Source organism: Setaria italica, chromosome II (assembly GCF_000263155.2).
Source record: "Setaria italica strain Yugu1 chromosome II, Setaria_italica_v2.0, whole genome shotgun sequence".
In the NCBI taxonomy this organism is placed as follows: Eukaryota; Viridiplantae; Streptophyta; class Magnoliopsida; order Poales; family Poaceae; genus Setaria; species Setaria italica.
Window position 1 is genome coordinate 13,387,618 of NC_028451.1, and position 26,956 is coordinate 13,414,573.

At 46.1% G+C, this 26,956-nt stretch overlaps 2 protein-coding genes across 2 annotated transcripts; one reads left to right on the forward strand and one right to left on the reverse strand.

Moving 5' to 3' along the window:
• Positions 1-2,947: 2,947 nt before the first annotated feature.
• On the forward strand, positions 2,948-9,343 carry LOC101783699. The gene is made up of 15 exons (XM_004956043.2): positions 2,948-3,108; positions 3,186-3,321; positions 5,375-5,466; positions 5,575-5,646; positions 5,733-5,851; positions 5,938-6,192; positions 6,503-6,654; positions 7,051-7,076; positions 7,577-7,657; positions 7,751-7,882; positions 7,966-8,093; positions 8,164-8,457; positions 8,584-8,732; positions 8,926-8,982; positions 9,069-9,343. Exons 3-15 carry the CDS (start codon positions 5,385-5,387, stop codon positions 9,157-9,159), a joined length of 1,638 nt encoding a protein of 545 aa, XP_004956100.1. The 5' UTR covers positions 2,948-3,108; positions 3,186-3,321; positions 5,375-5,384; the 3' UTR covers positions 9,160-9,343.
• Positions 9,344-10,252: 909 nt separating this feature from the next.
• Positions 10,253-25,362, reverse strand: LOC106804151 (phosphoribosylaminoimidazole carboxylase, chloroplastic-like). Its single transcript, XM_014804693.1, has 6 exons — positions 25,076-25,362; positions 24,869-24,980; positions 11,159-11,221; positions 10,941-11,079; positions 10,768-10,832; positions 10,253-10,375 (listed from the first exon to the last, which is right to left on the reverse strand). The coding sequence occupies exons 1-6, from the start codon at positions 25,360-25,362 to the stop codon at positions 10,253-10,255; spliced, it is 789 nt and encodes a 262-aa protein (XP_014660179.1).
• Between the last annotated feature and the right edge of the window lie 1,594 nt (positions 25,363-26,956).

A 26,956-nucleotide genomic window follows, 5' to 3' on the forward strand; every position in this document is an offset into this window, starting at 1 on the left:
ATGATGGGAGTGCTTCAACAGATGACAATGATATGGGTGCTTTGTGGAATTCCATTGCTGCGGCTTTGGTAGCATGATTGCTCATGTAGTTGCCTTTGTTATTTTGGACGTATGAGGAGAGATTGTAGTAGACTCTAGTAATGACAATTGATGCCTTAATTAAAAATTAATGAACCTGTAATTTCAAAAATTAATGTAGTTATTGCATTTTGTGCATTTTTAGCAACTAAACAAGGTATTAACACCCTCAAGGTCATACAAGCCATTACACACTCGGCACAAATAATCTCCTAATAGAAAATCAAGTTGCCAAACACTCTGCTTCTCTTACCAGCATATTATGTGGACAACAGCTTTTTAGGGTAGCAAGATTTTTAGAGAATTGATACTCAGAAAAGCTGAAACAAACAGGCCCTAAATCAATCGGAAAAATTGTTGTGGTATCTATCGCCACCGGCGGGCAGTCCGCCGGTGCCCACCCACTCATCCACTGACCGCCATCCTCTTGCCTATCCACCTTCCTGTGCACCAGCTAGCAGCCACCGTCCGCCTACTGGCCGCTTGCTTGCCCGCTGGCCATCGCCGCTGTTGTAGGCAAGGAGCGCGGCGCGGAGGCACATGGGATGGCGCGAGGGAGCAACATGTTGTCTGGGTGCGCGATGGTGCCTAGCAACTAGTGCCTCGGTAGCCTGAAATCGGCAGCCTGAAACCCAGGTACAGGGCATGAAGGAAGTTGTTCCGGAGGGATAGCTTTGCAGAGAAAATTGAAGGCCGCAACTAGGGGCAGACCTAGAAACGTCCTGCGCCCCGGGCTGAACACATGCTAAATAACGTGGGCCATGTAGCTTTGTGTCAAATCCTAGGATAATGCAGGCTTCTTGGACCTTTATTTTCTCTTTAGCTACATTGTACTGGACCTGGGCTGCAGCCCCCCAGCCCGGTCCTAGATCCGCCACTGGCTGCGACGTATTTACATTGATGTATTGGCTTTGCAAAGGAAATTGAAAACCTGCAGATGCTTAAGGAGGGGTCGAAGACTTGCTGCTGTACTTCAGTTGTCGTTTTCATGATTGAATGTAGTTTGTAGGAATTATGCAGGAGCAAAGTGATTATTATCGAAGTTGTAGTTTTCAGGATTGGATAAATGCAATTGATTCCTGCTGAGTGCTTGTAAGTTTGACAGTTCAATAGAATTGCACATGCCAATGGATGATTCTTGGCTATGATCGGGCAAACCATCCTGGCGGTGATCACGGGAGGCCTCTTGGTGGTGACCAGGGGAGCCGTCCTGGCTGGCGACGCGCGTTCTCTACTGGAGAACCGCTCAATTCGAGTGATCCAAACCGAGACCAATCAGGTACGTACGTGCACATAGGAAAAGAGCACTTTGATCATTTCTTGTGCTTGTAAATGATAAAAGAAATTAAGGGTCTGTTTGGGAGCACTCCACTTCAGGAAAAATTGCTCCACTTCACCAACTCTAAAAAATTCGCAACCAAACACGTCTAGCTCCAGCAACTCCGACTCCAGGAAAAACATGGAGTTAGGGGGTAGATCCACATTTTTTGTGGAGTACCTCAAGAGGTGCTCCAAAAATCCCCTTTTCAAATCTCCTCGTGGAGTTGGTGGATATTTACCCACCATTACCACTGGTTACCCAACTTACCCTTCGTTTCTATTTTGCTAAGACTCAGATTCATTTTGCTCCTCGCGCCGCCCCCGACCTCCTGCGCGCCATCGCACCGCCCCCGTCGGGCATGGCCTTCGGGCTCATGTTTTTGGGAACCGAAGAACCTCCGCTGTCAACCTCCGCTGTCAGTACGAGTGCCAGTACTACTGTCGCGAGTTCGCCAACTCGCAGGCGCTGGGCGACCACCAGAACGCGCACAAGAAGGAGCGGCAGCAGCTCGGCAGGGGCGGCAGCAACGTGGCGCCTACGAGCTGGAGCCTGGTTTGGTTTCTCCTGCTTATTTTTAGTACTCGTCACATCGAATGTTTAGATACTAATTAGAAGTATTAAACGTAGACATTACATAAGTGGAGCCTACCCCACTGAGCCCGTTTTGGAAGCCTAATTAGTCCATGATTTGACAATGTGTTGCTACAGTAAATATTTACTAATGATGGATTAATTAGGCTTAATAGATTCGTCTCGCCGTTTAGCCTCTACTTGTGTAATGGGTTTTGTAAATAGTCTACGTTTAATACTCCTAATTAGTATCTAAACATTCGATGTGACACGTGCTAAAAATAAGCAAAATAACCAAACGGGGCCTGGGTCTACTTCTCCCCATGCGCCGCCTGTAAGACTCCGGTTCTTGATATGCATGATGATGATCTGATAAACGATGGCCGTGCCGGGCAGGCCCCTGTAAATTTTTGGTTGATCCATCAAATCTGATCTGCCATTTCTTCGGCACAAGTGCCACCAATTTTTCCATCGGTTGCGGTAATATTTGTCCAGCTACTAAATTAGCATAGTTCAGCGGTGAGAGGCCGTGTTTGATTTGGTTCGCTGATCTGATCGTACAATCTTGGGAAATGAAAGTTAATTTTCTAGTTGACATGGTGAGAGGATAAAGGGGAGAAAGGAGAAGAGACAGACATGTGGGCCCGTTCACAAAAGGTAAAATAGACTTTTCATAACACTTGTTTATGTTTTTGAAGCTGGAGCACTACCACCAGCCAAACACGTGCAGCAGTTCCATATTTTTCTGAAATTGGTGGAGTAGAGCTAGGAAAGTGTGGAGCTAGTGGGGTGGAGCTAGTTTTTTTGAAGTGAAGTGGTCGCTCTAAAAGTCAATGAGAGTGAGAAAATGGCAAGCAAAACAAGGTGTCAAACGTTTTAAGTGGTGATTTCCGCGAAATCCATGTTTGCAGTGGCAATTTTGCGAAACCCATTATTTATGTTGGTAAAAATCCAAATTTATCCGATTATTAATCCATTATTATTACCCCCTCCCTGCCCGGTATCGCATCAGGATACCGCCCTCCTCTTTCCCGTCGCTCCACCTCGTCTCCAGCGCGGAGTGCGCCGCCGCTCGCCGTGCCTCTATCTCCCCGCGAGCACTTCAGAGGTGGCGTCTGCTGCATCTCATATCGTCGCCGGTACAGAGTCATGGATCTCTCTCCCATCATTCTCTCAAACCCTCTTCTCCTGTAACCCTAGATCCGTTCTTCTGCAGGGCAATCGAAGGAGAACGAGGAAAATTGAAGGATCTGCACGGGGAGAGGAGAATCTTTAGGAGGATCTGCAGGGGAGGAAAAGGATCTGTAGGCGAAGAGGAAGAGGAGGGCAGCAAAACGACCAGGAGTCAGGAGGTACTCGTACGCTCCTGCTTCGTTCATGTACCAGCGCGCCTCTCCTTGCCACAGGCTGGCCAGCCCCTTCTTGATCTATGCTGTGCTTATTGTTTGATCTACTTCTGTTGCCAATTGAGTCATAAGCTTCCTTGATTTGATGTTTAGGTAAAGTGATTTAGACAGATCTGTGTTTTGTATGGTTAGCATGTTGAATTGCTAGATCCATGGCATGCATGTTGATCTTCACCTCTTTCTTGTTTGGTTAGCGTGGTGCAGCCTCAAATTTGTGATTTCTGCCAATTCATAATCTTCATTGAGAGGAGAAAGTGTTGAGTGCCATCTCATTTGTATTTTCTGTCAATTGATATTCTTGTTCAAGAGTAACAAGCATTGAGTGCTATCTCTTTTTGCAGTCCCTAGTATCCTTGATTCTGTGACGGCATTTCTTCGAGATGGCAGTGCTAACTTAATTTAGTACCCTGTGTTGTTTAGCTAGGAATTATGAAGTACGAGTTTGCACTACAAGAAATTTAACTTAATTATATTATAAACCTGGGAGGTGAGAAATGAAAGTGGGGAAAACCCCAACTGTCACACAACATACACATGTACTTATATTATAAACCGTTCCTGGGTCCTAGGGTTTCAGTTTTGCTCAGCACAAAACTTTGCTTAAGAGATCTGATTTCCAATTTAGCAAATATGTACATGCTCAGCACAATAGAGCTTTGGCAATTGTCTGTACATGCTCTATTCAGAGACTTGAACAGCTAGATGTAAAATCGAGTTGTTAGATCAGTATCTATTGCATTAGTTTAATCTTCACGACCTCACAGGATTAGTATAAATTACTTTAGAACCTTACCTGACCACACCACTAGTAGCATTGAGTTGGTTTTGGCAACCACTAGGATCTGGGCACTACACTTGCAATAGTCTCAGGTCAACTGAGGCAGCAATTGGATCTGTTTACTTGCATTTCCGTTGCAAAACATAATTTACTTGGATCCATTGTACAGCATTATGCACTTTTCTCATGACTCAACATACATAATTTCTCTACTGGTCTCAAAGTGCTTCCAATATAATCGTGTACTAGTATATCTAATCCTGTAACTTTTATTGCTTTTAATTTCAAAGGTTAAATATGCCAAATCTGTTTGTTTACATTTTTCCTGCCATGATTCACAAGAATTGCAAGCTAACTTTGCAGTAATACCATATCAACATATCGTAGTATAACTAGCTCTATGTTTGCAGTTTTAGGCTGTTGTTCTTGAGCACAAATATTATGTTGATTATTGATAATTTAATTAGCTCGTACCTTAGCTCTGATTGGCCTGGCTGAACATGTTTGCTGAATCAACATACCATTCTTTATAGGAAAATATGACAAGCTCATATCTTAACTCGTCTTTTCGTTCGGAACTGAATTTTTTCTGGTTTCTCTTGAACTCTTTGAAATATTTCGCCTTTTATAGTCGTTGATCTGCGTGCTATGGTTGGATTGTGGGTTTATTATTTCTTCAGGACGCCGCCAACGCCAAATTTGGAAAATCAACATTAGCTTAGGACTTATTTCTTGAATCGTCAATTTGTCGGATTGCTTCTCTTGCTGTTTGAATCTGTTAAAAAGATGAGGCCTTCTTAGTTCGAGTATGATGGCTTCATTGACCTTGTATTTGGCTTTTCATGGTTGATTAGCTTATTAGGGCAGGTTGGTACCTATATCGCATTACTGAGCAGCTTCCCATCGATTTCACTTACCTGGTAGCCGACCTAGTTATCACTTTGCTTATACTTCTCAGGGTTGGGTTGAACATGGTTGTGAACTGCATTTTTCTACTGGTCGATATTATTTGAGAAGTGAGAAACTAACAACCAGTGAATTAATGCCTTTTGTTTGCTTTATTGAAGTTGATTTTGAGGCTTACAGTAAACATTTGTTGGATAGAGAACCAACAGCATTGGCTATAATTTTAAAGTGGCCCTTTCATTATCTGTTCAGCCATGGATTTGCATTGATGCTTTGCTTGTTGTAACCTAGAGTTGACCTTTAGTTCTTTATTAGTGCTGGAAAGATGTCAGCAAGTAAGGGGAAGAGAGGTGTTTTCTCAAAAAAGAAAAAAAGAACTCGCAGTGATGGAGAGTCATCGATCTCAGGTCTGCTGGCTCTTCCTTTTTCTCTACATTTTTTTTGCAGCTCTATTTGATGACTCACATCTCTGTTGTACCGTGGTTCTTTGACTGACTTACTTGGGGACAATCAAGATATTTGGAGTCAGCTGCATGAAGACGTTGCATCAAATCTTCGTAGAAGTGTTGTCTCACTTGTTTTGAATGGTGATTATGCTGCTGTATCCTTACTTTTCGAAATATATGTTTAAACATTGTTAGTTATGAATGATGTAAATTAAGATCTTCTGTAGCACGCGGATTTCGGTTTCCATTCTCTGGTATTGCCATAGAATGCCAGAACAATGTCACAAAGTTTGTGACAACTGGAAAGTTGGTTAGTGTTCTTCAGACGTGCGACTATGAAGAAGAGGTTGGTGCTGCTAATCATTAATTTTTGATTGTGTACTTAAGATAACTATGGTCATTCCTTAATATTTCCTATGCTTTATGTTATAGATCGAAGTGTACTATGAAGGAAATGTTGCCACAGGCTATCTGGACGAATATGATTCTGACTGTCAACTTGCTGTTGTCAAAGTCTTGTCCCCCCTTAATGTTTATTGCATACATCTTAATCCTGGGATGGAATCTGTGCCCTGTAAGCAGCTAATAGCTGTAGGGCGTGTCTATGACGAATTCATAGCAACAAGTGGGGAAATATCACGTGGATCTAAAGATAGAGAATTTCTTATATTCTCTCGTTCCCCTGAGGTACAGTTGCATTCATATGGGTTAATCTTTGGTTAGAAATGCTACATCTCATATTCTATAGAAAATGGTGTTACTCTTGGTTTACTTCTATTTAACACCATTGACTATAGTTTGGCTTCTAAGTTCTTTTAAACTGTACAATAAAGTTGAATGGGTTCTGTATTGGTTAGATTTGCAATGGAACATACTTTAAAGATATTATACATTTCTAAGCATTTACAAGTAATTGGGGATAAAGTGGGGAGTAACTCTTGTTTCAGATCATTTTATTTTGTTCCAGTGAAATCCATGTTACTCTTTCTTTTTCTAGAATTCGTTAGGGGCGGCATTTTTTGATATAGATGGAAATTTTGTTGGCATGAACCACTGCTATTTCTTGCCAAGGAGAATATTTCTCGAACGGTCAACATCAAGGAGGGTATTTCGCTATGTTGGCATGAATGGTTGGTATGAGACTAAAAGGTAAGCTGTTTTGTTAGCTTTATTCCTTTTTGTAGTTTCTTTGTGCATTTGTTGCAGTTCCTAATGTTGATCCCTAATAACAACAAAATTCTTTGGTACCTCTACCTAAAGATAACTGCCAATGGACCAGTTGTGCTATTGGTATCTGTCACAGTTTGCATTTTTTTTTTAGAGTAGCTATATTCCTGTCATCCTGTGTCAGTATTGAAGCTTATGTCTTATTCAAAATATGTGAGTTTTTTTGTTCAGACTACACTAAAAGTTTTTGAAGTGTCCATCGTAACTCATCTCTATTATCTTTTCCTTTCCTACAACTCTGCCACCATGGTGGCATTGTATTGTGCTTGGTTGATACTTAGTGTTGGTGCTAGTGCTCATGTTGATGTTCTTCTGCAGGGGGGAACTTTACTTCCATCCTAAAGGTGAGCATGACCGATCAAATGTCTTTATTGTGCAATCCATCACCATTAGTAGTGCAAAGTAGCTTATGTACTTCCATGATAACCATTAACTAGTTTAACCTTTTCTTTATTAAGTTGTGATTTTCTGTTAGCGTACGCTAATCAGTCAACATTTTTACCGTGCTAGCATGGTGCCCTTGCAATGTGATGTATCTCAATCGATATTCCACGGATTCTAATTTTGAAAAGTAACATTACTCTGCCTTAAAATTTTTATCATCAATTGGCTCGTACGTATACACATGCATAATTGCATATAGGGCAATAGGATGCTATTAAATATTGCATTCACATGTCTACATAAATCCATTTACAGAAGATCTAGATTGTGCATAGAGCACACCATGACCATCATTGATTCCTTGAGATGAGATGAGGTGCTTATGGGTATATTTGATTGTTGCAAATTTTACTTAGACTTAGTATGTGCTACTTCTAATCACTTGACCATGTTGTACCAGCATATGATGTTGTTGACAAGGAACAATTTCAGGATCTGAATTCTTTGGGTTATCCTATTCCATCAAGGACTATGGTCAATCGTGAGTGGCTTGTACATTTTCTTAGTTATCCTGCATTGAGCCTTTGTACAGCCCTGTTGTACCTCTAGTATTATACCATGCATCATTTTTCAGGTGGCATGATTTTGGTTAATACTTGTGAAGATCCTTTTGGTGATTTATATCCTAAAGGTGTTTGGGGTGAATTCAGGAAAAGAGTTTCTTCTGAGATATCTCGAAATGTTGTGGCACTTGCTTCTTTCAAAGGTGATTTTGCAGTAATGTGCTATTTACTATTTCATATTTGTGTTTGGTCATCATTTGCTGATGATCAGAATCGTGGTGTCCAGGAGAAACAAGGTTTTTTGCATGCACTGGAGTTTTTATTGACTATGATGATGAGTATCCGAAAATTCTTACTTCAGCAAGCTTGATTAGAGATCGTAATGATCCAAATAAGATCGTTGAGGACCTGAGGGTTAGTGCTCCTGACTATATTGTGATCCTTGTTTCTAGATACAACCTAAGTTTCATTGTATTGTTTGCAGATTGATGTGTTGCTCCCAAGCAAAAAGTGCAGAGTAATAGGGACATTGAAACATTATAGTTTACATTACAATGTTGCTGTAGTCAATGTTGATAATCACCGTGCTCTTTGTCCTATGAATCTTGAGAAGCGTCCTGTGAATCTTCATGATTCTCTGGTAAATAATTCTACGGTAGTAGCTGTTGGGCGGATCTTCCAATCAGGCACGTTAATGGCTGCAAGTGGGAAACTAACTCTGGGGTCAAGCTCGCTTGATTGCAAAGTTCTTTGTTACTCCACATGTAAAATCAGTAAGGTAGTGTTGATCTTATTTTTCCCACTTTAAACATGTTGGGAAGTAAATATAAGTTTAACTAACCTATCACATCATGTACTGAGATTCTTTGCATTACAACTGACAACCCCTTTGTAACCTGGTTAGGTGGGGATTGGAGGGCCCCTTGTTGATGTTGATGGTAATTTTATTGGCATGAACTTTCATGGAATGTGCTACAATTGTGAGAAAATAGGAACCCCGTACATGGATTATGAAGATCTCTGTAGAATCCTGGAATGTTTGAAGACAAAAAAGTATGTATATATTTGTTTTTTTAAGTATGTCTAGATTTCTTTTTTTATTTTGGTTATTGTGCCTGTTTGAACAAGTATTCAGTTTATTTTGCACTTAGCTGTAAGCTTTGGTTAACATTTGAATAAACTAGTTGAAGGATGTTCTATCAAGCATAATTGTTTTATTAAATCTATTTTTCTGTGTATTTCACAGAACTACAGAGTTTAGTTTCGGGGTCCCTGTCCGTGGAGATGAGGAACCAATAAATGAGTAAGCTGATACATCTCATTGCTATTGAAGTTGCATTATAAAGTTGCTGATCATAGTACGTTTGGTTGTAAATTACTGAATAACAGGTGGCCAGTGCCTGATCCATATTGGTTTGATCCAAGTGATGTGGAGGAGGATGATATGAATGATGGCTGCCCTAAATGCGTGCTCAAGTAGTCTTTGCTCTACTTCACTGGAGCTTGTTCGAGTTGGCATGTCTTAAGTACTTGTATTAGTTTGAGCTTGTATGCTATGTAAGATATAAATGGTTTATTGTCTTTTTTTGATGTACCTACATTTAATGTGTGGTTTTTAAGCTTGAGCTAATACTAATCTCTCCATCTGGACCTGTTTACATGCATCTTTATTTTATGTCTCGGAGTCAATCCGAGTGTCGCTCAATGTAGAAATCAGGCACACAATTGGAATCCGTTGGCATTTTCTACCTCTTCCTGTCTGCTCAAATGAGGTCTGCTGTGACCGTGTGTAGGGACGTTTCCAACAAATCAAATTTTATCCCGACTGTTAACTTGCGCTGGAGTAAACAAATTCTGCTGTGCGCCTGCTGTTGCAGCCCAACACCTCTATTCCGTGGGGTTTGGAAGGAAAGTTGTTTCGTTGATCATTGTTTCAGATGTTATCTCTTCTGCTTTGTATGAGATGTTGGATGGGTTCATGTGTACTCACTCCGTCCCATATTATTCGTCGTCGTAGCTTCCGTCACTTTTGTTAAAATACTACTCGTCCAAAATCCTACAGGTCAATTATTTTTATCATTTCCCTAAAATACCGTTGCACAGTCTTCACCCTTGCATTCTTCCTCCAAATTATCATTAACCTGTCGAACCTGTAGCCGCCCCAAACACCTGCTCCGTGCTGCCCCAAACACCTTCATTCCGTTGTCAGCTTGGATGTTCCTAATGGGTAGGCTGAACTGCGTGTGGGCATAGGCGCAGAAGGTGGTAATATGCGTGGTGATTTCGGACGTGTGAGCCAGGGGAAAAGTCCAACGGAAGTGCGTAAAGCTCAGGATCTCTTGACGCCAGCATCCTAACTGCCAGCAAACCTGCATTTTCAGCACTCCCAATAGCAACAGTCGCAACAGGAACACCTTTTGGCATCTGTGGAAGTGGAAATAATATCAACAATCAACTTCATCCATAATAAATAAGTGGTGAAAAATAGAGGACAACCATGTACAAAGATGGTGACAAAACCAATCATTCCATAGAACTAAATAATTAATAGTCAATTAACTAAAAGTTGTGATTCATTTATCTGGGAGCTCTGGTATGCTGTTATTAGCAAAAAAACATGCGAACACCCTTAGGTGGTTATCATTCAAGTAGCGATGAATGTCATTTGCGCTAGTGAGGCCCTGGTGAGCACCTAACTGCACAATGTCAAACATCACTTGCTAAACACTGCAATAAAAGTAAATGGTGCTGTTCGTATGAAGTCTACAAAAGAAAGTATCAGGCTTGAAAACTTTAATGGCTATAATCATGAGGTTAAGTCCAACCAGACAAGCATGTTTCAGAATGCAACAGCCAACATTCTATGCTTGCATCGAAACACAGAATTTGGGGCGGTGTTGTGAAATGAGAAATGAGAAACTAAAACCCCCAATGATCTGCTCTTAGGAAAAAATCAGACAATAAGAAATGCAAACAAAAAGAATCTGAACGTATAAGAGTGGGCGCTGAAAAACAGCTACAATTATCAAATCTCTACGGCATTTACTTCAATTTGAATCTTAAATGAAAGAACTGTTAGCACACTAACTTGCACAATAGATAGGAGGGAATCAAGTCCAAGAAGTGACTGAGTCTTGATGGGTACTCTGAATACTGGAAGAGAAGTCAATGAGTCTTGATGGGTAAACAGTTTAATCCAAATAAGAAGTGCAGTTTTAAGAATCCAAAGAAGAAACCTAAATAAAATACTTGTCTACTTACAAGCAACAACAGAAGATAGCTCCTCTTTGTTTTGGGCAACAGCATTGCCTCGACCATCATATGCTAACCTCTTGCCTTTTACCATTAGAGGATAGCCAAACCTTTCCCCTGCTTCCTCTATACTGTGTGAAGTATCTACCTGCAAATCAAAACTATGAAATTATCTAGTGACAGTCGCAACTCCAATAATATTAACTGGTTAGGAGTTTGTGCATTACTTCCATGAAGTTAGGCAAAGGGATCCCAAATTTTGAGAAATGATTTTTCTGCCTGTATCTGTCCTGCAATTGAGTGTCAGTGCACAAGAACTATCAGTAAATCAAACTGCATGTTCAGATAATGAAGTTGTTGAAAAGGGTATTCCAGGAGAAATAATCTACTGAACAAGAACTGAACTTACAACTTGTTAGCGCTAGAAATCGGTCAACCGACTCCCAACAACCGACACACGACCTGGGAGAATCTGCTTAGCTCCTGTTCGGGTGAATACCCTGGTGCGGTTCGCGCGGCGTGCCAGCCAATCTGACCTGCTGATTGGCAAGGAAGAACACGTGTCAAATTCAGTAACTACGATCGGCTAAGTTTCCGATCGAGAACGCCTATCGGCAGATCGGCCGATTTACTGTGGTAAAGAAATCGGCTACAAGATAGCACGACCCTTATAGCCTTGTAGATAGAAAAATATTAAAGTGACCGACACAAGGTACGTGGTAACAGTGCTAGGAAAAGATCTAATCGGCAGCGAACGGATCTGGCAACAGAAAGTAATGAAAGCCGATACTACCGATTCCTAGCAGGATAGCTGGTGATAAAAAACTAGGAAAACAAGCAAAAACCTATGAATCTAGTTGATATCGATAACTGATGAATAAATCTAAACGAAACAACAGCGATACGCCGGAAGTTAAAGCTTAGATATTACTCGATAAACGGAACTTACAGAATCGGCCGGAGATCAAGATGATGCAGCCCTGCCAACCCGCACGAACTCGTGAGAAGGAAAAAGTAATGGCGAAGTCGCCTGCTCGAAAGTAAGTATGAAAAATAAAGTAACTTGTTGTATTGATTGATTGTTCTTTTTACAGATTCACAAAGGTAGCTATTTATAGCCCCGTACAAATAATTTTCTTAACCGACTAGGACTCTATCTCTAATTCAAACAGAAAACAAATATCTACAAGCACAATCCGTGCTAAACTAATTACCCCACGCTTCGTGGGCTGAACTCCACCTTATCCCTCCATCTTTCCAAGCCCATACAGGCCCACCTTAGTCCTCTTTTCTGATCGGCCGATTTCTTATCAGTAAAGGATTGCCGATTGGGAACCTGGCGTATTTACTCTGAAGCGAAGCAAAAGCCACTTGACCGATTCCGCACTGTAGCACCTTTTGACCGATTCCCATCTGTACTCCTTCGATTTCTTTCTTCTTTGGCGCCGATTCTACTGATGACGAAATCTGGCGTCAACACATGCCCCCTAGTTTCGGAGTAAAACATAATCTTTTACTTCGAAATTCTTTATAACCTCTCCTCCGAAACGGTCGCAGTGAAAATATCCTTCCGTTTCGCGGTCTCCCGGTTGATCATTGCAATTTTTGAAACGGGCGCCCACGATGGCCACTACCCCGAAAAACTCGACGCGCCGGCGCGGTGAAAATTCCATTTTTACCCTTCTTTCAGGCACCCTATAAATATCATTTCTCCGCAACTCATCTTCAAGCTCACATCTTTTTCCCAGCGCGCGCACCTCCTTCTTTCTTCAATCTTGCCATCGAAGTCTTCCAGTTTCAGCTCCAATCACTTCTTCCCCCTTTCCCTTCAATGGCGACTCCCTCCGGCAACTCCCCAGCACGCGATGCTCTAGGGACAATTCCTCCGGTGGAAGTAGCGACGGCCGTCACTTCTTCGACAGATGCAAGGGCTTCATCAGAAATCCCAATGGCGGTTCCCTTCACAGCCCCATCATCTGCGCCAACGTCGGCGGCCACGCCGATTACTCAGAACTTCATCCCGAAGGTAAACACCGAATTCTCTCCTTATCGGCAATATTTCAGATCTACTTCTTACATTCCTATGCCCTCTTTTCCTTTTTAGGCGGTTAGAGATAGAATTACCATTCACCTCACGGATAGTCCCGGCCTTGTTTGTCTTGGTCCCATGGGAAACCCAGATCCGGCGATTCTTATAGATTCGGAAACTGACCGGATACCTTTCAAACGGTCCGATATGAACTTGAATCAATGGGCAAGCACTTTTAGATCCTGGCCAAATGAAACCCCAGGTTGGAGAGAATGGTACCAACGGGTAGCCGCGTCAAGGAGCGTTTCGTGGGATGAGCTTAAAATCGGCCAATGCATCAACCTTTCTCTGTCGCAAATGGAGAAAAATGAACCGCTAGTGATGGCAGCTTCCTATTTTTGGTCTGACGCCCTCAATGCATTTTTATTTGGACATGGTCCTATGACCCCCACCTTGGCCGATGTAGTCCTCTTGACCGGCTTAGACATATCCTCCCCCGACACGCCTTTCCAACTTCTGAACGTTCCGTCGCATCGGCTGGACACAAGAGGAATCGGCGGCTGGAAGGGCTTTATCAGTGATAACAAGAAGACCGGTACTGTTGATAACAGGGAGCACACCGCTTTCCTGATGATGTGGCTGGAAAAACACTTTTTCTGTGGAAGAGCCGCCGGCCCAACAACCAACACCCAGTCTTTAGCCGAGGCGCTGTCCAAAGGAAGCCACATTCCTCTTGGAAAACATCTTCTGGGCGCAGTGTACCACATGCTCCACCAAATCGGCACGAAACTTTCCAAGGGAGAACCAATCGGCAACCCAGGTGGGCCTTGGTGGTTTGTGAATCTATGGCTGAACCTCTACATGAGCAGGATCACCCGGCAGCCAGTAGACCACATGATGTTCCCCAATATTGAATCAGCGGAAGACCCTACCGAGCGTCGCTGATGCATGTCTTATGGCGAAGCAGCGTCAGCTTTTCCAGGTTGTGCTTATTCTGCTACAAAGGTAGCCGAGTACTTCCGGTGTTTCTACAATGGATTCAATGAGGATGCTACTATCTGGTTTCCATACCAGCGAGACATTCCAGTCTTTGAGCTCCCCTTCTGCTTTGACTCGACTTCTGGCCGGTTTGATGAAGAGCTTTATGAAGAATTAATTAAACCAGGAATCTTACCGGCCAACTTCTTTTCGGGGAAAAATGCCCCTACATATGAGTTCTACAACCCATCTGCTGCTGCTCGACAATTCGGCATGGGTCAGCTGCCGATACGGGTGTATTTTGCTGGCCGAATCAAGTTCAGAGAAGCGCTCAAAACTGGCCTGGACTATTGTCGGCTGCGAGACCGAATTCCGGATTCCAGTTCGATCAATTTGAATGAATGGCTATTATATCCATTCGCAATCCAGCCTTTCAAGCTTTGGTGGGCTGAATGGAAGCAGTTCCTATTCTGCAATTCAGCATCGGCATACTGCAACCTTCTAGATCCATCCAACATTGATCCTAACGCCGAGGTATTTCTAATCACTGACTGTATTCTTTTCACCATAAATGAGCACTTAATGATTTCATTTCTCCTTTAGGCTGGGAATCAAGCCCCTCCCACGCACAGCCGCAGTGGTCGGCTAATAGAGAGTTATCCGTACACCACTTACCCTCTCATCGGCTATGACGCTCCATCAGTCGATATGATTGCTGGCCGATCGAAGAGAGTTCAGAAGAAGGTCGTCAAGAAAACAAGTCGCCGAGTTTGGGCTCGTACGGAATCGGTAGACCCTCCTGTACCCGCATCGGCAGAAGTCTTGACTGCACCGCCCCCGGCTACACAAAGTGCTGATACTCAAGCTATTACACAAGCCGGAGCGGCTGCCGCCTCACTATTGCTGGAAGCTTTACAAGTAAGTTTAAGCTTTATCACTCCCGATTTGTCAATTCGGTATCAACTCTTGTTGACTTTGTGCTTCTTAGGGTTCTTCTATGGAAACACCACCGTCAGTGACAACTCGACCGGATGCCAACACGCCCCCGCCTTCATCCATTGAGGTACGGTACTTGTCTTATGGACTCCCTTTGGGTATTTGCATGACATATTTAACCGATCCTTCGACGCAGACCATCGGCACACCAAGCGTTCCTCGACCACCGATTCCTTCCCAGGGAGCCGGCCCGAGCACCGTGCCGATTGTCGTAGAATCCTCTTCATCGGATGAACCTATGACTCAGGCCACTGAACAAGATACAACGGCTCTACAAGCGCAGCATGAGGAAATCCGTTTTAAGATGGTAAGTTTTTGAACCAGCCTCACCAGCCGATTTACCCTGTTCCCCTGCCGATTTACCCTTTTCCTTTATTCTTTTCAGGAACAGGACTCTCCCAACAACAGTCTCTTCTCTTTCGCAGTCGCTCTCTCTGATGATGAGGAGACTTCTTCCCGCCAAGTGGCCTTAAGCTCCGTCCCTGACGACGTCCGGGCTAAGCTTACCAATATCCGATCCCTCCTTCAAGGGGATATCGGCCGATTGGTAGAAGATGCTTCGCCGATTCGGCAACTTTTTAGTGACGTCAGCGGACGGGTACCAGAGGAAGCGGAAGAGGCGTTGGCACCGGCGGCTTTTATTGAGTCCATGAGGATTCCCATTTTTAGAGCCCTTCGTCATATGGCCGACCGCGCGAAATTGGCCAAGATCCGTGAAGATGAAAATGCTTTCAAGCATCAGGCTCAAGAAGCGAATCGGCGGATCCATGTCTTGGAAGATTCACGGCCGGCAATCATTAGTGAAATAGATCGCCTCAAACGACGGAGGGCGGACCTTGCCAAAGAGATGGAACGAGTGACCAAGGCCATCAGCGCCGAAGAGAGCAGACTTCAGGAGTTACCTTCGGCTATTGCCGATTTGACACGGGAGAGGCAGCGTCTTGCTCAGGAGGCTCTAAGACTCCACCGCACCGCATCGGAAGTCCCTGGATCGGCAGAAGAAGACCAACGGGTTCTTGACTCCGCCGATCAGATCCGGCGTCGGGCCATCACGGCTATCGATACCCTTTTGGGTAATCTGTAAAACACTGACCGTTTTGTACGAACATTTACTGCCGTCTTTGACTGACCTTTCGTGATGCCTTCCATTTACTGCCTTCCTTATTACCGATGGGACGTGGCCTCATCAGATTTCCCTGTATAAATATCGACCCCGGCGCTTCCTCTCGATAACATTGATTCGGCTCCCATTTCCTTCTTACTCTTCCTCTCATCGGCGCAACCACTTCGTTATGGCTTCGTCGTCGTCTTCTTCCGTCAACCAGGTGACGCTTCGCCTTCTCCTTTCAGATCTTAGGAAGTGAATGCGCTAACTTGTTTCCTCTCTGTTTCAGCCTCAACGCCTTAGCCCAGAACTTGTGCTCGCTATCGAGTGCCTACATTCTGAAGACCCTCTGACCCCGGAGGACAAAGTTCTGATCTTAGCTCATCGGGCGGAGCTCCAAGACCATATCACCGCGGATGCTCGAGTAGTCCTGGACGCCGTGGTGAACGAACACCGCCATATGACTCGAGCCATGAGGGGTCGTCGCCGCAACGTTCCTGGTGGTGACATTGCTTCGACGACCTGCACGATCCTTGATTTCCTGGAAAGGAACGGCAATCCGCGGCTTCATGCCGATAGGGTTCGTCCACTTCTTCGGAACCCGCGGCCCTCCACCGATGGGGCCCGCATGCTTCCTCGGCCCGTCCTTCTGGCGGCGGCGGAGGCCTCGCGCCTTCGTGCTCTGGAGCGGGACGGGGAATCTCCTAAGAAGGATAATGAGTTTGTTTTCATAATTTTTTTTTTGTTCTAAGGGCGACTTTATGTTTTGTCGGCCATGTAATCGGTCGCCCGTACCGAACGAATGTAATCGGCCCGAATCAATGTAATCGGCCTTTATGAATATAATCGGCCGTTCCGGTCGATTTCATATGCGTCTTAAAACCGAGTCGTGTTGGTCATGTTTGACTGTGTTTATTCCTTTAGGCCCCGACCCATACACTCGGGTAATATCTTTTTAAGTACCTCCCATTCAGAGCCCTGGTGAATTCTTCCCCCTCTGTTGTTTCCAAAATATACGCATTCCCTGGAGCGCATCTGCTGATTTTATACGGCCCTTCCCAGGTAGGAGACCATTTGCCGAATTTAGGATCTTTCGACCCGATCGGTAGTACCAACTTCCATACCAAATCTCCAGGGGAGAACTGTTTGACTCTGACCTTTTTATCGTACCACCTGGCCACTCTCTTTTTATTTTCTTCAATGCTTATTAGAGCTCTCATTCGTTGGCCGGCCAAGTCATCAAGTTCTTCCTTCATCAGAGCCGAGTAGTCATCGGCCGACAACTGGTCCTGAAGTGAAATGCGCCTTGATCCGGCCCTTGACTCCCATGGAAGTACTGCATCGTGACCGTATACCAACTGATAGGGGGATAACTTGGTCGCCCCATGGCAGGCCATTCTGTATGCCCACAGGGCCTCGGTCAAACATAGGTGCCACTTCTTCGGGCATTCTTCAATCTTCCTTTTGATCAACTTGATTATTCCTTTGTTCGAGGATTCTGCTTGACCATTGGCTTGAGCGTAATACGGAGAAGAATTTAGTAATTTAATGCCCATATCGGTTGTGAATTCCTCAAATTCCCCCGATGTGAACATTGTTCCTTGATCGGTTGTTATAGTTTGAGGGATACCGAATCGGTAGACGATATGATCCCTTACAAAATCGGCCATGATAGCCGAAGTCACAGTTCTTAGTGGGATTGCCTCCACCCATTTGGTGAAATAATCGGTGGCGACCAGAATAAACTTGTGCCCCTTGCTCGATGGTGGATAAATTTGGCCGATAAGGTCTATCCGCCACCCTCTGAACGGCCATGGTTTGATGATGGGATTCATGGCCGATGCGGGTGCACGCTGGACATTTCCAAACTTTTGGCACTCCTGACAACCCTTGTAATATTTGAAACAATCCTCAAGGATCGTAGGCCAATAGTACCCATTGTTTCTGATCATCCACTTCATCTTATGTGCTGATTGATGAGCTCCGCATACCCCTTCATGGATTTCTCCCATTAGAGTCTTGGCTTCTTCCGTCCCAAGGCATTTAAGAAGAACACCATCGATCGTTCGGTAGAACAGATCATCTTCGAGCAGCACGTACTTGGTAGCATGAAAGCGCACTCGTCGCTCCACCTTTTTAGAAGGATCTTTTAAGTAATCGGCAATTTCCTTACGCCAATCATCAGCTGCAAGTTCTAAGGCCATGGCGCCCGGAATTGGCCGATACCCAGATGCATGTTGAGCGAGTTTGTTTGCTTCTTCGTTGTGGTCTCTTGGGACGTGCTCGATTACTGCCGATCTGAATTCTTTCAACAGCCGTAAGCAATCTTCGTGATGGATTCGCAATATATCATCTTTGCACTCAGCTCTTCCGGTTAGTTGATCCACAATTAGCCTCGAATCTCCGAAGACCTCGACAGAATCGGCTTTGACTTCTCTCAATAATCGTAAGCCTTTTAATACAGCTCTGTATTCCGCTTGATTGTTTGTGGCGGCGGTTTCTATCGGCAGAGAAAAATCATATCTTGCCCCCCGAGGCGATATGAGGACGATGCCGATTCCCGATCCGGCTCCGCATGATGACCCATCAAAAAACAATTGCCAAGGCGCTAGTTCCATGAAGGCGTTCTCCGGCCCACAGTGCTGTGCGACGAAATCGGCCATGACTTGGCCTTTGACGGCTTTTGCCGATTCGTAACGTAGATCAAATTCTGATAAAGCTAAAATCCATTTACCGATTCGTCCTTTCAATATCGGCAATGACAGCATGTATTTTACCACATCATCTTTGCATACGACTATACATTCTGCCGACAGTAGATAGTGTCTGAGTTTGGTGCACGAGAAGTAAAGACACAAACACAAACGCTCTACTGGAGGATATCTTGTTTCGGCATCCAGGAGTCTTCTACTAACGTAATAAATCACCCGTTCTTTGCCTTCAAACTCTTGGACTAGAGCCGACCCAATAGCTTTTTCATCGGCTGATAAATATAGTTTAAACGGCTTACCCGTTTGAGGGGGAACCAGGACTGGGGGTGAGACCAAGTATCGCTTGATGTCCTCTAACGCCTTGCGTTGTTCTTCCCCCCATATAAATTCCTGGTCTGGCTTCAACTTCAGAAGTGGTGTGAACGCCTGAATCCGTCCAGATAGATTAGATATAAATCTTCTGATGAAATTTACCTTGCCGATTAGAGACTGCAGCTCAGTCTTGTTCTGTGGGGCGACGACTTTGTTGATAGCCGCTATGGTCTTCTGATTGACTTCAATGCCTCGTTCGTGCACCATGAATCCTAAGAACTGTCCGGCGGAGACGCCGAAAGCGCATTTGTTGGGATTCATCTTAAGACCATGTTTTTTGGTACACTCTAGGACCCTTCGCAAATCGGCTAGATGTTCCTCGTGGCTTTTAGACTTGACCACAACGTCGTCGATGTAGATCTCCACCAGGAGGCCGATGAGTTTGTGGAAAATATAGTTCATGGCCCTCTGGTATGTAGCACCAGCATTCTTCAAACCGAAAGTCATCACCACCCACTCGAATAGACCAAGATGGCCTGGACATCTGAAAGCCGTTTTGGGTATGTCCTCTTCGGCCATAAGTATTTGATTGTATCCGGCGTTTCCATCCATGAAGCTAATAATTTTGTGCCCTGCGGCGGCGTCTATCAGCACATCGGCCGTAGGCATGGGGTAACCATCCATTGGTGTGGCCTGATTAAGATTTCTGAAATCAACGCAAACGCGCAGCTTCCCGTTTTTCTTATACACCGGAACGATATTAGAAATCCACTCGGCGTAACGACATTGCCGAATAAATTTTGCTTCAATCAGCCGAGTTATTTCGGCTTTTATGTCTGGTAAAATTTTAGGATTGCATCGCCGTGCGGGTTGTTGGTACGGCCGATACCCTGGCTTTATAGGTAGCCGATGTTCAACAATAGATCGATCTAATCCGGGCATCTCGTGATACTCCCAAGCAAAACAATCCTTGAATTCTCTTAATAAATTTGTCAATTTACATTTGTACTCTGGATCTAAATTTGCACTAATAAAAGTCGGCCTTGGTTTGGTTCCGTCACCTAAATCTACCATCTCCAATGAATCGGCCGACGTGAATCCGTGTCCCAGCTTCCCGTCTTCTCGGGCGAATTGATCCATCTATTGTGCTTCTTCGGAGCCGACTGCTCGGATCGGCTGTAGACCAAAGTCGGTGACCTTCAGGAAGTCGGTTTCCCACACCCTACCTGATATGCACCTGACGGTTTCGCAGCTCCACTGCTGCGCATCGGCTGCCGCGATGCTGTACGCGGAGTCAGCTTTGACCACCTCGATGTTATCGCCGACCCATTGTACAAGGCATTGATGCATAGTTGACGGGATGCAGCAGTTTGCATGTATCCAGTCTCGGCCAAGAAGCATATTATAGGACCATTTGCCATTAATGACGAAAAATGTGGTAGGAAGGGTCTTACTGCCGATGGTGAGGTCGACGCAGAGGGCACCGCGAGCATTTGACACCTTTCCTTCGAAGTCCTTGAGCATCATGTCCATCCTGGTTAAGTCGTCGTCGCTCTTTCCCAGCTTTCGGAGTACGGCGTACGGTATGATATTGGCGGCGGCTCCTCCGTCGACCATCAATTTAGTAAGGGGGCGTCCATCAACATGCCCTTTAAGGAACAATGCCTTCATATGTTGTCGTTCATCGTCTTCGGGCTTTTCGAACGTAGCCATCATCGGTTCTAAAGTCAACCGTGCTGTTTGTTCCTCTATCGTCGACACATCCTGTTGATCGGCAGGGGTCATGAACTCCATCGGCAATATAAAAACCATACCGATTTTGGCTGCCGATTCGTCGCCTGCCGACTCGTCGTTGCCTTTGTCGTTTCTTTTGGGGCGCCACACCCGAGGCCTTTCTTGCTTTTTGTCCATCGTGCCCTCTTCTTCTTGCTGCTCCCATTGACGGAGGCGTTGGATTCTCCGTTTTTGTGATTTGGTCAAACCGTCGGGGCACCATCTGGGGTTTATCGGCCTCCCTTCTTTCCCGGCGCGTTCCCATTCTGGTCCGCGTCCTAACGGGTTCTCGCCTGTCACCCGAGCATCGGCCATGTCTTCGAGCCAGCTGTGAACGCTGGCTTTGCTATTTGATTGATCGTGTTGATCGGTCCTGCCCCCCAGCCTATTATGGCTTCTACTTTCTGACCGATCATATCGGTCATTTCTGCCCCCCAGCCGATCACGCATGGCAGGGCGCTGATCATCTGGGTTACGCCGATTCCTGCTGATCGGTTCTGACCTTCCGTCTCTGGAGCGAGACCTTGTGAACGGCCGATTGCTTCGATAGGGACCGTTGCACTCTGGGCAAGTATCAGCCGATGGTAGTCTGAGGTTATTTTCCCAACAATGGACGAAGAATGGGCATCTCCAGTATTCCTCGTGCCGACGCATTGCTTCCTCTCGGGACCTCGATCGTTCATGTTGGCGTTGGTATTTTTGGAGCAGGAACTGGGAAGTAATGCGTGGTCCTTCTGGCTCACCGTCGTCGGCCTCCATCCGTCGCTTTCCCTTAATGTCTTCGGACGTGACTTGATTCCTGGGATCGACAGCACCACTCCTTTTCGCCGATTCGGATGTCAGCACTTTTGTCTGGAGGGGATTCTTACCCGTATCCACCATGTTGGTAGGAAAAGGATGCTGATCAATCTTCATAGGTTTGGCCGGTTTTGTCGGCACTTCAAATTTGAGTCTGCCCTGCTCAATAGCCGACTGTATTTGTTGTCTGAAGATTTTGCACTCATTGGTATCATGTGACGTGGCATTGTGCCATTTACAATACTTCATCTTCTTCAACTATTCGGCCGAGGGTATCGTGTGGTAAGGTGAGAGTTTAATTTGTCCTTCCTGGAGTAGAAGATCGAAGATTTTGTCAGCTTTAGTTGTGTCGAAACCAAATGATTCCGGCTCCTTTTTACTGAATGGGCATGATATCGGTTTCTTTCCTTTAACCCACTCTGCAAGTCCGATGTCGGCGTCTTCCTCATCCTCTAATTCTTCCAGAAACGCCACTTTCTTCTGGAAATTCCTTCTTGGATCGAATGGACGCACCTCTTGCCCGGACAACCGGTGGACAATCTGGCTCAGGCTCTCGAACTCTTGTGAGGCATATTTCTCCTTAATGTGTGGCAGCAGGCCTTGGAAAGCTATATCGGCCAACTGTGCATCGGTTAGAGCCAAGGAGTAGCACTTGTTCCTGATTTCCCGAAACCTTTGTATGTACGAGGGTATCGGCTCATCACTTCGTTGCCGGAGGCTAGTCAAGTCAGACAGCTTCATTTCGTGGATTCCAGCATAGAAGTACTTGTGAAATTGCCTCTCTAGATCGGCCCATGTGATAAGCGAGTTTGGTGGCAAAGTGGTGAACCATTGGAAGGCTGATCCAGATAAGGATGATGAGAACAACCGTACACGCAGGGCATCTTGCGTGGCTGCCTCCCCGCATTGGATGATGAATCTATTCACATGTTCCACGGTGGAGGTATCATCCATCCCCGAAAATTTGGTAAAATCAGGAACCTTGTACCGATGGGGAAACGGCAACAAATCATACGTAGATGGGTATGGTGTCCTGTAGGTATACGTTTGCACCTTCGGCTTCAAGCCGAATTGTTCTTGCATTACCTCCGCGATTTGTGCCGTCCAATCCGGTTGTTGTTGGGGAATAATTGGCGGCGGAGTTGGCGCATGTTGATAAATCGGAGGTTGAATGAAAGGAGGTTGATGAAAAGGTGGTACCTGAGTATAAGCCGGCGGTGTAGCAAAGGACGGCTGCTTGTAGGCACCACTCGTTTCATCATATAGCATGAGTTCTGATGTCTTGTTGACCTCCGGAGCGATAGGCTGGTATGGCGGTATGATCGGCCGAGTGGCCGTTTGGGAGGGTGTTTGGAACGGAGGATTTCCTTGGCTGACCGATTGATTCAAACCGGTCGTGTTTAAGGGTGCCCCCCCAGGGTAAAGGGATGACTGGAGGGAGTGGTGCAGTGGACGGCTGGATGGAGCCGTATCCCAAAGAAGTTGATGACGTAGAAGCACCAGATCCTCCGACAGAGGATTGGATCGGCTGTGAAGCCTGATAAGCCTGATTTGGTGGAATCGGCTGAAAATACGTGGGCCCCCTGTACCCCTGTGGTATACCTCCGGCGAAGGAGTTGACAACAGCATTGTGCACCATGTTTGAAAGTACCAGGGATTGGTTGATGAAGGCGTGATGAAGAGATTGCTGAATCATATCGGACATTTTGTCCGAATCTTCTGAAATCGTGATCTGGCGGGGAGTAGGGAAAGGAGTCTTTTTAACAGTCTCCCCGCTCCTGGAACGACTGAAAGATTTTAAGCAAGTTTTCCGGACTTGCTCCAAATACTGATTCAGATCTTCTTTTTGGTCGTCCTTTAGATCTGCTTCCGTCACTTCGATGACGTTATCTTCGGAGACTTCAGCAGCTTTCGACATGACAGCGGTTGTAATGGTCCCACCAGGCGTGCCAAAAGTGTGTTAGCGCTAGAAATCGGTCAACCGACTCCCAACAACCGACACACGACCCGGGAGAATCTGCTTAGCTCCTGTTCGGGTGAATACCCTGGTGCGGTTCGCGCGGCGTGCCAGCCAATCTGACCTGCTGATTGGCAAGGAAGAACACGTGTCAAATTCAGTAACTACGATCGGCTAAGTTTCCGATCGAGAACGCCTATCGGCAGATCGGCCGATTTACTATGGTAAAGAAATCGGCTACAAGATAGCACGACCCTTATAGCCTTGTAGATAGAAAAATATTAAAGTGACCGACACAAGGTACGTGGTAACAGTGCTAGGAAAAGATCTAATCGGCAGCGAACGGATCTGGCAACAGAAAGTAATGAAAGCCGATACTACCGATTCCTAGCAGGATAGCTGGTGATAAAAAACTAGGAAAACAGGCAAAAACCTATGAATCTAGTTGATATCGATAACTGATGAATAAATCTAAACGAAACAACAGCGATACGCCAGAAGTTAAAGCTTAGATATTACTCGATAAACGGAACTTACAGAATCGGCCGGAGATCAAGATGATGCAGCCCTGCCAACCCGCACGAACTCGTGAGAAGGAAAAAGTAATGGCGAAGTCGCCTGCTCGAAAGTAAGTATGAAAAATAAAGTAACTTGTTGTATTGATTGATTGTTCTTTTTACAGATTCACAAAGGTAGCTATTTATAGCCCCGTACAAATAATTTTCTTAACCGACTAGGACTCTATCTCTAATTCAAACAGAAAACAAATATCTACAAGCACAATCCGTGCTAAACTAATTACCCCACGCTTCGTGGGCTGAACTCCACCTTATCCCTCCATCTTTCCAAGCCCATACAGGCCCACCTTAGTCCTCTTTTCTGATCGGCCGATTTCTTATCAGTAAAGGATTGCCGATTGGGAACCTGGCGTATTTACTCTGAAGCGAAGCAAAAGCCACTTGACCGATTCCGCACTGTAGCACCTTTTGACCGATTCCCATCTGTACTCCTTCGATTTCTTTCTTCTTTGGCGCCGATTCTACTGATGACGAAATCTGGCGTCAACACAACTAAACAAAGTATACAACTGATTCTGCAGGTTCAAGAGATTGAACCATAGATAATTTGCAAGAGAAGCATATCAAAAATCAGTTGAATGTGCAGCTGCAATTAGATCTTTCATCCCCGGTGAGCTAGATGCAGCACTTCATGAATTTGCGTTTAAATTTCAAAGCAGTAAAAATGAACAGATGGTTGGCACAAGCAGGAAAAGTTTGCCTGAATAATCATTATCGTGGAGGCTTTAGGCTCGCAGTCGACACCCTGTTGTTCTAGCTTCTCAAGTGTGACGGCATCAACATGTTCAATCTCCACTATTAGGACCCCACACCTATCAGAATTAAAAAGGATGAAATCACACCAGACCACCAACATTGCATAGATACGACCTCCAAACAAGCGCAATAGGATTGCAAATTCACCTACCTCTTGGCAAACTCCCGGACCGTGTCACCGTCGTTGAAGCTCCCCACGACGTGCTCGTGGCAAACAGAGCTGGCCGGGCAGTCCTGAAGGGGGTCCAGGATGACAATCATAATCCCCATCTGGCTCGCGGCCTGGCAGAGCATCTTCCCCAGCTGGCCTGAGAATTCCCCTAGTGAACGGAGGAATTTTGGAGGAGGAGGCGGTGGCGGCTTACCTGTGGCGAAGTCGTCGTCCTCGGCTGGCGGGGCGGCGGCGGTGGAGGAGCTTAAGCTGCGGTGGAGGATCATCGATGGTCGCAGGGTCTTCAGGCATGTGGTGTGTGTGTATCATGGATCGGAACGCGCGAGGAACACCTTGGAGAACAAACCTGCTGTGACGACTCGCTGGCCGGGGCGGACGACAAAACGGACGAGTTGAAGGCGGCGGGGGTGTCCAGGAAGCTGGGCGTGGTCGGGTTCTGCTACGGCGGCGGCTGCCTCGTGGAGGCGCTAGCGCGCGACGCCGAGGGCTGCTTCAGCATGGGGATCTGCTTCTACGGTTCCCGGATGGACGCGTCACTGGGCGACCGGATCGCGGTGCCCATGCTGTTCGTGTGCGGCAATGGCGACCTGCTGTGCCCCGAGGAGACGGTGTGAGAGCTGGACTTCTGTTTATATTAGATCAGAAAATACCAAATCAAAGAACTTCTTGATGAGTACGAATCAAGTTCGAGGTCTTGTTGGTTACGACAGTACCTTGGGGGGAGCGCGGTGATGTCGGCGTCGTGGAGGTGAAACTTAGCGGCGCAGAACCAGCGATCCCTGTCAAGCTGCTATCCATGTCCGCTTCTTTCGCTCACTGGTAACCGCCTGCGAACAGCCAGCCATGGCTGTCGCAAGGCTGGTGGCGGCGACTCCATTCCCCGTGGCCGCGTCGCGGGTCTGGGCGGCCGCGTCCCGCGTGGCGCCGCGGCTGGCGTTTGCGCCCCTCGCGGTGCGCGGGGCCGCGCGCGCGCGTGGTGGCGGACGACGATGAGGACACGCCGACGGCGGCACCGGCGGCGAGGAGAAGGTGGACGTCGGTGAAGCGGACACGGAGGCGGAGGCCGCGCAGCTGGCAATGGCGGCGCGCGCGACGCTGAAGCAGTCGGAGCGGCGGACGTACCTGGTGGCGGCCCACCGCTCCGAGCACGGAGGCGGAGGCCATGCGGCTGGCGATGGCGGCGCGCGCGGCGCGGAAGCAGTCGGAGCGGCGGATGTACCTGGTGGCGGCCCACCGCTCCGAGCCGTCGGGGGTGCTGGTGGTGATCGACGCGGCAGAGCCGGCACGGAGCGAGGTGAGGTAGAGGACCAGGGGAAGCAGAGCAAGCGGGCAGCAAGGCCTGTCCATGTCGAAGATCCAGGCGTGGTCTGCGCCAAGCGAGTGCGCATCGTCGCACTGTGGAGTCGTCGCACTATGGCCGAGGGTTCCACGAGAGGAAAACGGTGACGTTGCGATCGGGAGACGAAGCCGATGGTGGTGCGACTGCAAGACGAAGGAACGCACGGAAGAGATACGGAGACACGGACGGATGGATGCCTCCAGGGACTTTTTAGAAAAAAATGACATGTGCTCTACATAGAACTGCAGGTTGATTACCAAAAACTTGAAGGGGTTTTTCGTAAAATTACCACGACGGTTGAAGGATTGAAAGAAACATCCTCTCTTTAATATTAGGTATAGATTGAAATGAGAGCTAGTACAACAAATATTCAACGACTGGGTGATCTTTACATTCGTGATAAATCTGGCAATACAAATTGGCGACCAGGTGTCTCAATTTCACGACACAGGGAATTTTGCAATAGACTGAGCAACCAAGTGTCCCAAGAATACTAATTGGTTAATGAATCTCTGTTCTCT

What these genes read in the sequence shown, in the direction of transcription:
- LOC101783699 (XM_004956043.2), top strand. Translation starts at nt 5,385, where the DNA reads ATGTCAGCAAGTAAGGGGAAGAGAGGTGTTTTCTCAAAAAAGAAAAAA. An exon ending in TATTCTCTCGTTCCCCTGAG is followed by an intron (nt 6,193 to 6,502) that starts GTACAGTTGCAT and finishes TTCTTTTTCTAG; the next exon opens with AATTCGTTAGGGGCGGCATT. An exon ending in ACTTTACTTCCATCCTAAAG is followed by an intron (nt 7,077 to 7,576) that starts GTGAGCATGACC and finishes ATGTTGTACCAG; the next exon opens with CATATGATGTTGTTGACAAG.
- LOC106804151 (XM_014804693.1), bottom strand. Translation starts at nt 25,362, where the DNA reads ATGATCCTCCACCGCAGCTTAAGCTCCTCCACCGCCGCCGCCCCGCCA. An exon ending in CTTTGCCTAACTTCATGGAA is followed by an intron (nt 11,080 to 11,158) that starts GTAATGCACAAA and finishes TTTGATTTGCAG; the next exon opens with GTAGATACTTCACACAGTAT. An exon ending in CCCTCCTATCTATTGTGCAA is followed by an intron (nt 10,376 to 10,767) that starts GTTAGTGTGCTA and finishes GACATTGTGCAG; the next exon opens with TTAGGTGCTCACCAGGGCCT.